This window comes from Sphaeramia orbicularis, chromosome 9, assembly GCF_902148855.1.
Source record: "Sphaeramia orbicularis chromosome 9, fSphaOr1.1, whole genome shotgun sequence".
Taxonomy (NCBI): Eukaryota; Metazoa; Chordata; class Actinopteri; order Kurtiformes; family Apogonidae; genus Sphaeramia; species Sphaeramia orbicularis.
In genome coordinates, this window is record NC_043965.1 from 25,051,130 (window position 1) to 25,063,789 (window position 12,660).

The 12,660-nt window shown below is 39.3% G+C and overlaps 1 protein-coding gene across 2 annotated transcripts in view; it reads right to left on the minus strand.

Annotated features, from left to right (window-relative positions):
* pcsk5b (proprotein convertase subtilisin/kexin type 5b) overlaps positions 1–12,660 on the minus strand; it is a 61,463-nt gene that overhangs the window by 42,613 nt on the left and 6,190 nt on the right. For both annotated transcript variants that reach the window (XM_030143990.1, XM_030143989.1), the window contains exons 3-4: positions 3,610–3,738; positions 207–350 (exon numbers count right to left, since the gene is read on the minus strand). In XM_030143990.1, the coding sequence (XP_029999850.1) occupies positions 207–350; positions 3,610–3,738 (273 nt within the window). The remainder of the gene's footprint in view (positions 1–206; positions 351–3,609; positions 3,739–12,660) is intronic.

Genomic DNA, 12,660 nt, shown 5'->3' on the forward strand with positions numbered 1-12,660 from the left:
ATTTGTTAGACATCAGTAATGTTGCAAATTTTAGTCGTAATTCCTAAATTATACAGACGCTCACTAAAGACAAGTCACATGCAGACTCCCTTCTCTTTCCAAAACATACACACACGCTACAAAGATCAACATTTAATCACCTCACAGATACACCCACACACACTACCATTCATGACTGCCCTACACGCGCATACATACACACTCACGTAGTTCTGAAAGAGGTCTGGGTGGTTTCTCTCAATGCCGTCATCCAGGATGGTCACCACTACGTCTTTACCCGTGTAGCCCCTCTTCCATGCCCCCATGATGTTCATGTCAGACTGGCAGTTATGGACATCGTCATTACAGTGCTGGAAAAGAGAAACAGCGATGAAGTACAGATTATTAAAAACACCAAAATAAAAGTTTTTTGTTGACTTAATTTATACCAAGTGTGAGCTTTAGTGCTTCTCATGCAGAACTACAGTAGTTACATATCAACCAGCGAAAACAAATTTAAGTCTAATTTTACACAGGCTGTTTAACCCCCCTTATTCCCTTTAGTCAAGGATAATGTTCCAGGGTCAATGTGACCTTAATTGTCCAAAAATTCACAAAAATCCAAGTAAGCATTGGTTGTACCTTCCCATGAACCCTGTTGAGAACATTCTCTTAGATTTTGGTTCAGTTGGCATACTACACTGCATACAAAAACGTTTTTTATTGGAAAACTTATGCATTAATAGTTTATATTTTTTTTACATTTAAAATGCATTTATGGGATCATGCTAATAAAGAGAAATTAAGCACCTCTTCTGTTCAAAGTCAGATTGACCCATTCACTTGAACTAAAGTGAAATGAGTCCTAAGATTTGAGTAACTGTTATTGTCAGATTTAGAATATTTAGAACCAGAAATGAACAAGAGGATAAAAACCCTATGAACAAAGCACAAGTGTGTTAGATTATGGTGAAATCACTCCGATCACCAGAAAAACAAATGTTGGCATTGTTTTACACACCTGCAAAATATTACTGAAGACATGAGTTTTTGTTTTTTTTTTTAATCTTACTTTAACATCTGTTTAACATCAAAAAGACATTTTCAAACCTTAAAACGAACAAAATGACTTTTTTTTAATAGACAGAGTGCATACAAACAAAATAGCCACAAAAAACATACACAGAAAAGTATGTTTTATTCCGAACAATCTTAATTGATGAATATATCAGTATCTCACCAATGAGAGAGTTGAAACCACTGAGTAAAATCTTGTCCCAACCATAAAAAGCTCAGTCAATCACTGCTTTTCCTAAGATAACATGGTTGTTGTGTTACAAATCAATCCGGGTGCAGTGCTTTATTGATTCTCTGTTTTGATGCTACAAATCACATTTGATTTTAACTTGAAAGATTAAACCTTTATTTCCATCAGAGATGTCAATATTTCACTGAAACACTGAAATACAAGTCAAGCCTGAGGATGTGTCCACCTTCAATATGATTCACAACCAAGTTCAGGTTAATGATACTGTGTGAATAATTATCACACAATAAGCTATAACCTTAGAATTTAACATTTTCTTCATGAATTAAAAAAAGCAAAAACAGGATGGTTAAGCAACACCATTTGTTTTAAATTAGAAAAATAAACAGCAGGTCAAACTGGCCCAAAAGTTAAATGTCAAATGGGTGAAGTTCAGAGAGTTCTGTCCCAAACCCAGAAAAATATGTTTTAAACATCCGGTCAAAGTATTAGGAATTATCGACACTAGGTTGAAAATTAACAGAGGTGAGGACACTAAACCACTTGTACCCACACAAACACACAGCTAAAAGAGCAATGATCATAGGGTGTATGCAAACAGTTGTGATAAGCCTGCAAATCCCTGCAATGTGCGTTGTGTGTATTTTTTTCTATTCTGGTAAGGATGTTAAACCTTCTGCACACTGATCTATGAGGACCAAACTGAGGTCCCAGTGGCCTTTTTCAGGATTAAGACATGGTTACATTAGGTTAAACAAGAGACTGCATTATGTCACTACATGTGCTGAAGTTTCATATTAGCAAATGTTTATTGAAATGGCAAAATCTGGGGAAAAAAATCCCAAATTTTGCCTAATTGTTACACATGCTCGAGGTGGTTTTTGGCCCATACATTTTTTATTTTTCTAAATTCTAACATAGTGAACAGTTCACCCACATGGCTGATCAGCTGACTGATCCCCAGTACCTTTGAATTATTCCCCAGATGTATTGATAGAACTGGATACAGCATCACCTCTCAGAACTGTCATCATTTCCCCTAGTGGCCATTTACAGCACTGCAACAAAAAAATTCCTTTGAGCACAAAAAGCATTTTGCCCATAGACCACATCAATGTTAAACTATTGACACACACCCCAACAAAGACATTTAAGATGCCTAAGCATAATAGAAGTCAAACCTCTCTGCTCTATGGACCAATGAGCAGCTTTCTATTAAAAAGAAAAGGTACCATTTTGAGGTCAACAAGTTATGTGTACTGATGAGGAGAATAAATTGAGGCAGATGCCATTTGCACTGAAGTGTCTATAGGAAACTGTTCTATTTACACCAACTCTATGCTACAAGTAGGAAATGAAACCCATATCTCCCCCTATGGGTGCCCAGTGACAGATTCATTTAGCCATAGCATCAGTGAGTGAGTTAGCAGAGACTTTTACTGTATACTACTTGGTGTAAATAACTGCTGTGTGGTTTACACCTGGGTGTAAACAGACACTCCAATAAATTATTCCTTGGTCTCATCTATGAAAACACATCACAGCCATGTAAAGTGACGTTGCAACAGGATCTATTTTGAGGGAGAAACACCGTGGACCAATCAAATGTCTGCTGATTTAAGGCAACAGTGGTGGCTATGGGCCAAATGTTTTCTATTTATTTATTCAATAAAGTTCCTTCTAAGTAAAGACAGAACAGGCTGAAACTGCACTTTAACTGGAAAAAAGAGACATAACACTGTTCCTTTTCCTCTGTTTTTTACAGTCATACGTAACAGAGTATATCACTACTTTCTGATGATACCAGGCAGCGTAATTTATTTGTTTGAAATCTCTTGATGGAAACACATAATTTGCATTTTCTTCTTTTTTCTCTTTTGCAACTTTTCAAAGGTTGGCTTCAAATTATCTACTGGAAACAAAGCGACTGATTCTCATAGGGTAAATGAAACAAAAAGGCACAACTTCTGAAGAACAGGCAGGATAATGGAGAAACACATAGGACGATAAAATGATAATCACCCCTCAATAAACACAGTATGTGAGCATTACTTTGACCCTTTATCATTCTTTTCAAATTAAGGAAAGACACAAATGTCATCACAGTGGATCTTCTTTCATTCAGTAAAACACACATAAATCCCTCAGCTCCTCTGACCCTGCAGTAATCAGGATGGTGCCATGACCTCAGATGAACTTTGACCCACAATCTGTGGGCAAAGACTAGCACGAAATTGTCTGAGAAAAGTAGACAAGTGCAAAATAAACTAAGTGTGTCTGGCTCTGTACTCCTGATATTCTTGTACTGATTTGGTAGACAAAAAAAGAGTGTGTGTCCCTGTTTTAGTATACAGTGTACTTACAATGTACCACATACTGCTCCACTTGGCATCATTGTAGAATATGTTGGGGCTTGGTAGAGGAAGAGGCGGGACTGGTTTGTAATCCCTCTTGATCCTCCTCTTCACCACCTGCTGCTGTATCCACTCCACCTGAAACACATAAACATAAACAGAGACATCACAAACTCAACAGACATCAAGTTGTAGAATTACAGATGCCAGAATTACTGGTAGTAATCTTGGTCAACAGGTGAAATTTAATCACTGTTCCACAAAAATAATGTCAAAATAACAAAATATTTCAACAAAGGGTAGCCACAAGTCTGCCATTTGTTAAAAAAAAAAAAAACATCTTCAGTAAAAAGTAAGAACATAATGGTTATATCTTCTGTAATTTGCCCTGTGTGATGAATTCACGCACACAAAAAACAGACAGAGATTGTTTCCAGAAAATAGATACAGTCGGTACACTGCTGTGCCCAGCCGACCAAAACAGACAAAACATTAGACAGTAGTAGCAAAGATAATTGAATTTTTGTTATGGATGAGTCTCAAGTCCAGATGACATTTCAACTTTCAAAAGGAAACTGTACAAATGTGTTTTTTAATGATTTGTGAAGGTGTAGTATATTTAAAAAGTGCTCATCAGAGTAGTTATTCAACCCAAGCAGGTGATCTGTAAATATGTGCCAGATCTATATAAGAGGGGTGAAAAGAATGCTGTAGAGAAGAACAAATGAAGTCTGGTGGTTTTCAAGATTCTCTTTGTTAAGGTATTTTTTTTAGCCAGCTAAAAGGTGCTCTTTCTATGCCTTTCACTGTAACCAGACAAAGGTTTTACTAAGGATGACGTTTTCCTTCTTCTTCAGTGCATTTCTCCTCGTCTGCAAAACGGACTGACTTAACACATATGTACTGAAGACATAAATGTCTCTCAGGTAACATCAATCTCTCAATGTTATGGGCTCGCTTCAAGGCGAAAGGCATTCCTTGGCAGGAATCTCTCTCCTCTTTCAGTTGGAATTTTCCGATTTCAAAATCAGTATTGTTGGATCTGAACAAACGGCTGGACCCACTTGCTTGGCCCTGGTCACCTCTTTTTAAAACCCTGAAATCTTGTGTTTAGTCTAGCTGAAGTCCTGCAGACTGCATCTGTCGAAAAAGACTCCAACAGAAGTTAAGACGTACCAGGATGAAGACAATGTAAACTGGATTACTAAGAGGGATATGGCTGATATGTGTGTGTGTGTGTGTGTGTGTGTGTGTGTGTGTGTGTGTGTGTGTGCGTGTGTGTGGTGTGTGCGTGTGTGTGTGTGTGTGTCTGTGTGTGTCTGTGTGTCTGTCTAGAGTATTTTTGGAGTAAATGATGACAGGATCCTTCATACTTAAGTATTAACAGAGATGTATTTGCTTGACAGCTAACTGAACGCTGAGCTCATTTACATCAAGAATAGAGCATGTGCATGTTAAAATGAAATGTTGAGCTACTGCTTGTTCATACAGTATATTTCAAAGTACACAATCCGACTGTAATAATTGCTACATCTACTGCGAAGTCAAAGTGTCTACGCTTAAAGTACAGACAAAGAAAACTCCGCTCATATCAGATAATCAATAGAATAATTTTCAAACTGCCAAAGTGTTTTTGTTTTGTTGCTCAGTTTGCTGAATTCAGAAGTCTGAAGCTCTGCTGAACAATCTCCAGCTGCAAAAACGAGGCATTTCTGAACATCAATACAGCTCCAGCAGACAGAGGAGGGGAGAAAAAAGTGAACAGAATAGCTGACATAATGACTACAGTGTGATTATCTGGTCTCATGCACTGAAACAATCTGCCAGGCTCTCAGGAGAGTTGGAGAGTGAGGCAACGAGACAAGATAAGACCAGAGAAGGGGAGGTGATAAAGAGCTGAAGAGAACGAGTCCCAGGAGACTCAATAAAAAAAAGGCCGAGCAGAAAGGGGAGGGAAGTGAAAACAAATAGAAGAGACAGAAAGGCAGCAAGTGGTGGGAGGATGATTGATTTTATAAATAACATTGATTTAATAACTTAAGCATGTTGTTCTTTATAGATCATGAAGGAGCGGGGGGGGGGACAGTGCTGCAGGTGACGTAATTTAATAAGTCAGCTTTGTAAAGCTCCATTTTATGGGAGACGGGGCAAGATATGGAAGAAAAAGAGAGACTGAGTGTAAAATATGACGTGAGATATTATTTTTTAGCCTGATGCTCCTCCGTCTGTCAAGGTCTCAGCTCATTTCACTTCAAGATTTGTCAGGACCATCAGCTTCAAAGCAACCGTTTACACACACACCATTAGCCGCAAAACAACAGCGTCATCAGGATTTGAGCGTGTGTGTGACTATGCGATACCACTGGTGTATCATTACAATTTGCATACATTAGCATAGCATCAACCACCATCTTTGATCAGCAGTGTAACTTTTAACTGCTCTTGTCCGTAACTTGGTAAATCCAGGGAGGTCTGACAATGAACGCATCGCTGCCTCTCATCTCGTGGCCCACCCGCGGCTGACATTAACTCTTCTACAGACAGATGAGACCGAGTTTGGGCAAAGGAAATGATTTTGGTTGAAGTCGAATCCCAATTAGGGTGTCGTTCTCCTTAGATGTCTCTGCCATGACCCCAGAATCTAATGGATTTTGAAGTTTCTGAATAAAAAAAAAAGGTTCATGCCTCTTACTAAACCTCACCACCTTTAAACCCCAAATTTTTGAAAAGAAAAGGTATTATTGTAAGATTGTTAGAATAATTGTACATAAGTTATCACATTCATGCCATACGTATGATGTTGTTATATGTTATGTTGAATGAGGGCAAAGTGCTCTTAGAGTTCATTTACAGGTTTTGCAGAAGTGAAAGCACCTCGGAAGATGGGGGCCATGCCTTGGAGACCAGTTGACCCATGTTGTCTGATTGAAAGCAGAAGTTCACACAAAGGCTACACAGATGTGTCTGGACGATTAAGTTTTGACATTTAATAAGAGGAAAATAATCATGCACCCATGTACTAACAATGTGATCAATACGTAAACCCTCAGACTAATCACACCCATGTAACTAGGGAACACCCAAATGAAATAAATGAGGAGAGCAAGGGCAGGACCCTCAGAGTGAGTTGGGGCATTGTGACTGAGCAGTGTTCTGTCAACTACTCTCCTCGCGAGCAAGAGATACTTGACTCCTGTGTGTTCTTGTGTCTTTCTTTATATCTAGGTGTTTTGAACCTGACAAAGATGTACCTTCATGTAACTTCTAAGTTTTTCATTTAGCTTGATATTAAAAGCTTGAACATGCAAGATTCACACAGGCTAATTTTTCTTAGATTTGCGCCAGTCGTTTGTTAGCATTAGCCGACTTAATTTTTAAGCTAATAACTGTCTTCATTTACCTAAACATGTAATTACAGCCTGCACAATAATTTCTATATCCCAAATTCAAGTCAGATTTATTCACAAAAATTTTTATGTTCACTTCTGTGTTCTTCAAAGCTCTTTTTTTTCTCCTCAAGAAAAGCAACAAATTGCAAAATTAGCCGTTACCACAGAAGCTAAGTTGACTAACTTGAAAAATAGACTCCCAGCTCAAAACAGCGTGCATGAATGATACATATTCAACTTTTTCCCAGTTTCATATCTGTATCCTTTCAATATAACAATAAGAGGAGAGAAAAAGCAATTAAGTTAAGCAAAATATGGCTAACATTGACAAATATTATATGTAGAGATGCACCGATACCACTTTTTTCCAGACCAAGTACAAGTACTTACATTTGAGTACTTGCTGATACCGAGTACTGATATGAGTACTTAATAATACCATTACAGTTCTTAGTTACTTTTGAAAATGTGCTTTATTGTCGTTGTCATTAGTCTGACTATAACAAAGTGCTGCTACTGACAGTTAATGCGTTGGAGTGAGTGTTTCTCAATCAGTCCACCAGGGGGCGCCACTCTGAATTAACCATACTGAACGAATACCAGGAAGAAGAGTAAAGTTTTTTGAGGAGAAGAAGAAGACAATCAGTAATAAACATGGAGATGACAGAGGTAACACTAATATGGATACTAATGTTGATACTGATGAGGGTAGTTGTCATAAATCTGTCAGTAGTTTTTCACTAACTCACACAGTCGTTCTTTGAACAGATCCTCTACCTCCACGGTTGCCGCTGGTATTCTCCGTCTGGGTACGCATCCGCAAGCACCTGGAAAGCGATTGGAATGTTCGCAGAGGATGGACAGAACACCACATCCATATCACTGTGTTTTTTTACCATTACTTGCAGTCAGTGTTACTTTTGTCATTTATTTTGAAAAATCTCCACACTGCTAACATTACTCCTCCACCGCATACCTGCTGCACTTAACTGCGAATGTCACACTGCCGTAAGTGGTATTGGTGTGGTTGTATCGGAGTACTTTGACGAGTATGATCACAAGTACACACGCTGAGTATCTGACCCGATACCTGATACTTGCATCGGTATATCCCTAATTACATGCTGAGGTTTCAGCGCAAGCATGGGGGATGTTGATGTTATCATAATGTTAATCAACTGCACTGGCGTTTCTTCATATAAGCACCTCAACTCATACATTCACTACCAATTGACTTTTATTGCTTTTCAAGGAACTTATTTTTTCTAATGAGATGTACTGCCACTGTTTAATCAATGGAAACAGACGTGAAATGTTTAAAATGTGCATGTCTTGCAAATTATATTAACCTCCCCTAACTGACCTTCTGTATACAGGGTGGGGAAGCAAAATTTACAATGAACATTTAGTTGTTTTTTCTCAGCAGGCACTACGTCAATTGTTTTGAAACCAAACATATATTGATGTCATAATCATACCTAACACTATTATCCACACCTTTTCAGAAACTTTTGCCCATATGAGTAATCAGGAAAGCAAACGTCAAAGAGTGTGGGATTTGCTGAATGCACTCGTCACACCAAAGGAGATTTCAAAAATAGTGGGAGTGTCCATAAAGACTGTTTATAATGTAAAGAAGAGAATGACTATGAGCAAAACTATTACGAGAAAGTCTGGAAGATACTATTAAAGAAGAATGGGAGAAGTTGTCACCCGAATATTTGAGGAACACTTGCACAAGTTTCAGGAAGCGTGTGAAGGCAGTTATTGAGAAAGAAGGAGGACACATAGAATAAAAACATTTTCTATTATGTCAATTTTCTTGTGGCAAATAAATTCTCATGACTTTCAATAAACCAATTGGTCACACACTGTCTTTCAATCCCTGCCTCAAAATATTGTAAATTTTGTGTCCCCACCCTGTATATATTGGAGATCCAAATGTCTGCACACACAGCTTATATTTCACCATCTGTTCTTGAAGAGGGATATCCATTCATACTCCAACCAAGGCTCAAAGAACAGAGGGTGTTATATTTTCCATAGATTGCAGAGCCCCTTGAGGTGAATCTGTGGTTTGTGATATCGGGCGGGATGTATGAATTAAATTGAACTGAACCTTCAGGCAGGTAAAATTCGGTGTTAATAGTATTATTCAGTAGCTTTTCTTCAGCCTTTAAAGGTAATGCCATCCTTTGCTGTTGCTGCTGAAAGTCACTCATTGATACCAGACCTGGAGTTATTCACATCAGTTGGGTCACGTTTGCCAATCCCTATCCAAACAAAGACAATATTGCCCTCTATTATTGCCTCTAAATCTTGCCCATGTATCACTGCCTTTGTTTCAGTGCCAATTTGCTGGAAGGCTCTGAGGCATGATGATTGGATCTGCTCCATTCTTTTAGCTCCAGTTTGGTGGAGCGATCTGCTAGCACCTGCAACTCCAACCCCTTCTTTTATCCTTCCCACTACTCAGATTCCCCCCTCTGCTATCTCACTTTTTAAATTTCTCATCTCTCCCTCATATGGTTCTCTCTGTGCTGGTCAGATCCTCCTCTCTGCAGATGCCCGTTTCCCTGTGAGATTGCCCGTCTTTCTCTCTTTCTCATTCCTTCTCCAACCTCGCTCTCTCTCGCTCTCTCTCGCTCTCTCTCCCTCATTCGCTCTCTGTGTAAGGACTTGCAGGTGGCTCTTGCTGGCTGGGTCAGTAACCAGGGGAAACTGGGGAAGAGTTCACTTCAATAGAACAAATGGGAACAAATTGATCCACTTTCACTGCTGTTTTTTGTGACACCATTTGAGTTGCAAGCAAAGAGAACTGAAAGCTGGGAGTTGTAAAAAAGGTCAAAGGCTGGTGTAGCAGAACACCCATAACAACCTTTGGACTGACACGGGACGCCAGTTATTCTACTCTCTTAAGTGCAATTCAGTGTGTCGGCCCAAACATGCTGCACAGTCATACAACTTCTCACAGACGCTTTGCGCCTGTGCTGCTGGGCCGGCCAGCTGTAGAGGCTCGTCTCAGGGCGTCAGCTCATTAATGGTTCATCTGTTAAACAAATTCAAGCATCACACACGCATCCTGGTCTAATGGAAAGCAGTACCCAGGACTGTGTGGAGTCTTTAAGCACCTGTGCTCATGCAAATCACCCTGAATGCCTTTAAAAGGTACATAAGCCCCACTTGCCTTGTCTCCTTGATGCTATGAATGTCGTTGGTTTTTAAGTACAAGCTTTATAAGTATTTGGATTATAAAATGACTAAACCATAGTGGATAAACACAGGCAGATTTCAGCTGCTTAAACCCACAGCTGAATTTGTGCTTATCAAAAAGAGTTATTTAGTTTACAGTAAAATATTTTCCTAATGTGGTATGAGTTCTCGTCAACTCATAAATATTGTAAAACACTGAAATTTCATTTAGTCATCGCAACCATTGCACATTTCAGTATATCCCTGGGAGGATTCAGCTGCAGACCACACCTGGCTTTCAGTTATCTTGCACATGCCTGACTAAATGACTTCAAGTAAACAAGAGTCTCACTAAGTGAAACTGTCTGGAAACACCATGCTTCTGCAACGGAGTGCAGAGAAACACAGCCATGGAGGTGTTCAGCAGTTGTTTCTCCGTACTAATCTCAGCACAGGCTTCAAAAGGGCATTACAAAGCAGAAACAACCACTGTAGTACTCTAATTGTTGTTTACAGGAAACTTAGAATTGCTGGAATACACTTTAAACAAAGTAGAATGAGACGACTTAAGATAAGTCTCGTGAAAACTACCAACAGAAAACATAAAAAGGCAAAAAATAAATAAATAAAGTTTAAAGCTGCCATATGAATGAATGATGGCTGAACATCTACTGCTGTGCAAGGTGCTGAAAGCTGCTTAAACAGTATCTCTTCCCTTACAAGTTTGTGCTGTATGGACTGATTTGTGCATTCATTTGGAACAGCGCCACAGCTTTTACTTGGTCTTTCTTAAAATGAATAGCTACTTTACAGTAACCATTACATAAAGTAGTGTTTCTCAATGGAATGTGAAGACTGTAGGGATACACAGACCCCAGTTTTTCAGATCTCAGACCAATACTGATTCCCAGGCTTTAAGTATTAGTCAATATCAAGAACGGATTTAATAAGAATAAGAAATATGCCTCACTGTGTGGAAAATGGAATCAATATTTTATGTCTAAGCAATGCCAGGACTGACTTTAAACACTGCTCTCTGTAAAACAAGACACAATGTGAAGTATTGCAAGTAACTGAATTACTAATTTTTACAATAAATAGTCATGGTGCATGGTGCACCTGTAGATCAGAAATCTTTGTCACAGAGCTATTTGGGTCGGTATTGGACCGGTATCAGATACCAGCATCAGATTACTGCATCTCTAAAAGTTAATAGCATAAACCAGGTGTTATTAGTATATCTTCAATATTCAGTACCTGATCAGTTGTCAAAAAAATACTCGTGAAAATCTAAATAAATGCACCGCAAATCTTTTACAGCCAAAAGAGAGCTGATGTGTAGCTGTCAAGGTAAAGACAAAGTTCTGTACTCCTATTCCCTTGGTGGTGTCATTCACCAGGCTGGAAAAAAAATAAATAAATAAGCGGTCTTTGACCTGAGAAGCAACTGACACTGCAGTTAGGCGGATGCCATAAAGTGGTAATCTGTGCTGTGCTATATCACCATGGTAACATGCGTGCCAGTGAGTACTGTGGATGGCAGGGTGCGCCTTTCATGGCACCGCTACACCCATCTGACTCACTCACACACAAACACACACGGCTGTCATTATTACAGATCCTGATTGCAAAACATCATTAGCAGTACGCCAGACTGTGCTGGTGCCAAACTAGCCATCATCACATTGGACCAGTCTGTGGATCCATAGATTACAGTGAAGGGAAAACACTGACAGCGACATTCCTCTCCACTCCGGTTTGCATTTATGCGGCTGCTCTAATCCATCTTTCCCCTATCCCCTTCTCTTAGCTGCTCTTCACTCGCTTTCTGTTGTAATAGCTCCTTTTCCCTTTCCTCTCCTTTAACCTCTCTTCTCTGATCCAGTCTTCTAAAATCTCAGACTCTCAGCCAGCTGGCATCATGACACAAACCTTCCTCCACCATGGCACAGTGTCAGGCCTGGAGAGCAAGACAACCCAAGGCAGGGAGAGGGAGATGAGTACGCTGAAAGTAACTGTGAGAAAACCAGACAGCAGAGGGGGTCTGAAGCAGAAAAGAGGAAGGAGATGACAGGTAAGGACAGCAGGAGGACCAAACAAGTGGAGTGGATGAAAATGCATGTATGAAGGTGAGAAAACAGCGAATATACAGCAGAAGGTGAGAGGAACTGCTTGTCACTTTGTTCTCCTTATCATATAATCATACCAATACTTTTTTTTAGTAGCCTATTATTGCTCATCAGTTAGTATGCATACCAACACATAGCATATCAATTTCCCTGCACCAAAATCCATACAAATAAAAACACAAATAGCACACCACCAATGCTGGTAGATGAATTCCCCAACTAAAAACTCAAAACTGACATAAATGGGATATTTTAAGATTTGCCGTAATGGATGCGGGGAGTTTCATCTTGTTTTCCCACGAACAAATCCCAGTTTGTTTTGATAAGAAGACCCACTTTAAATTTCACAG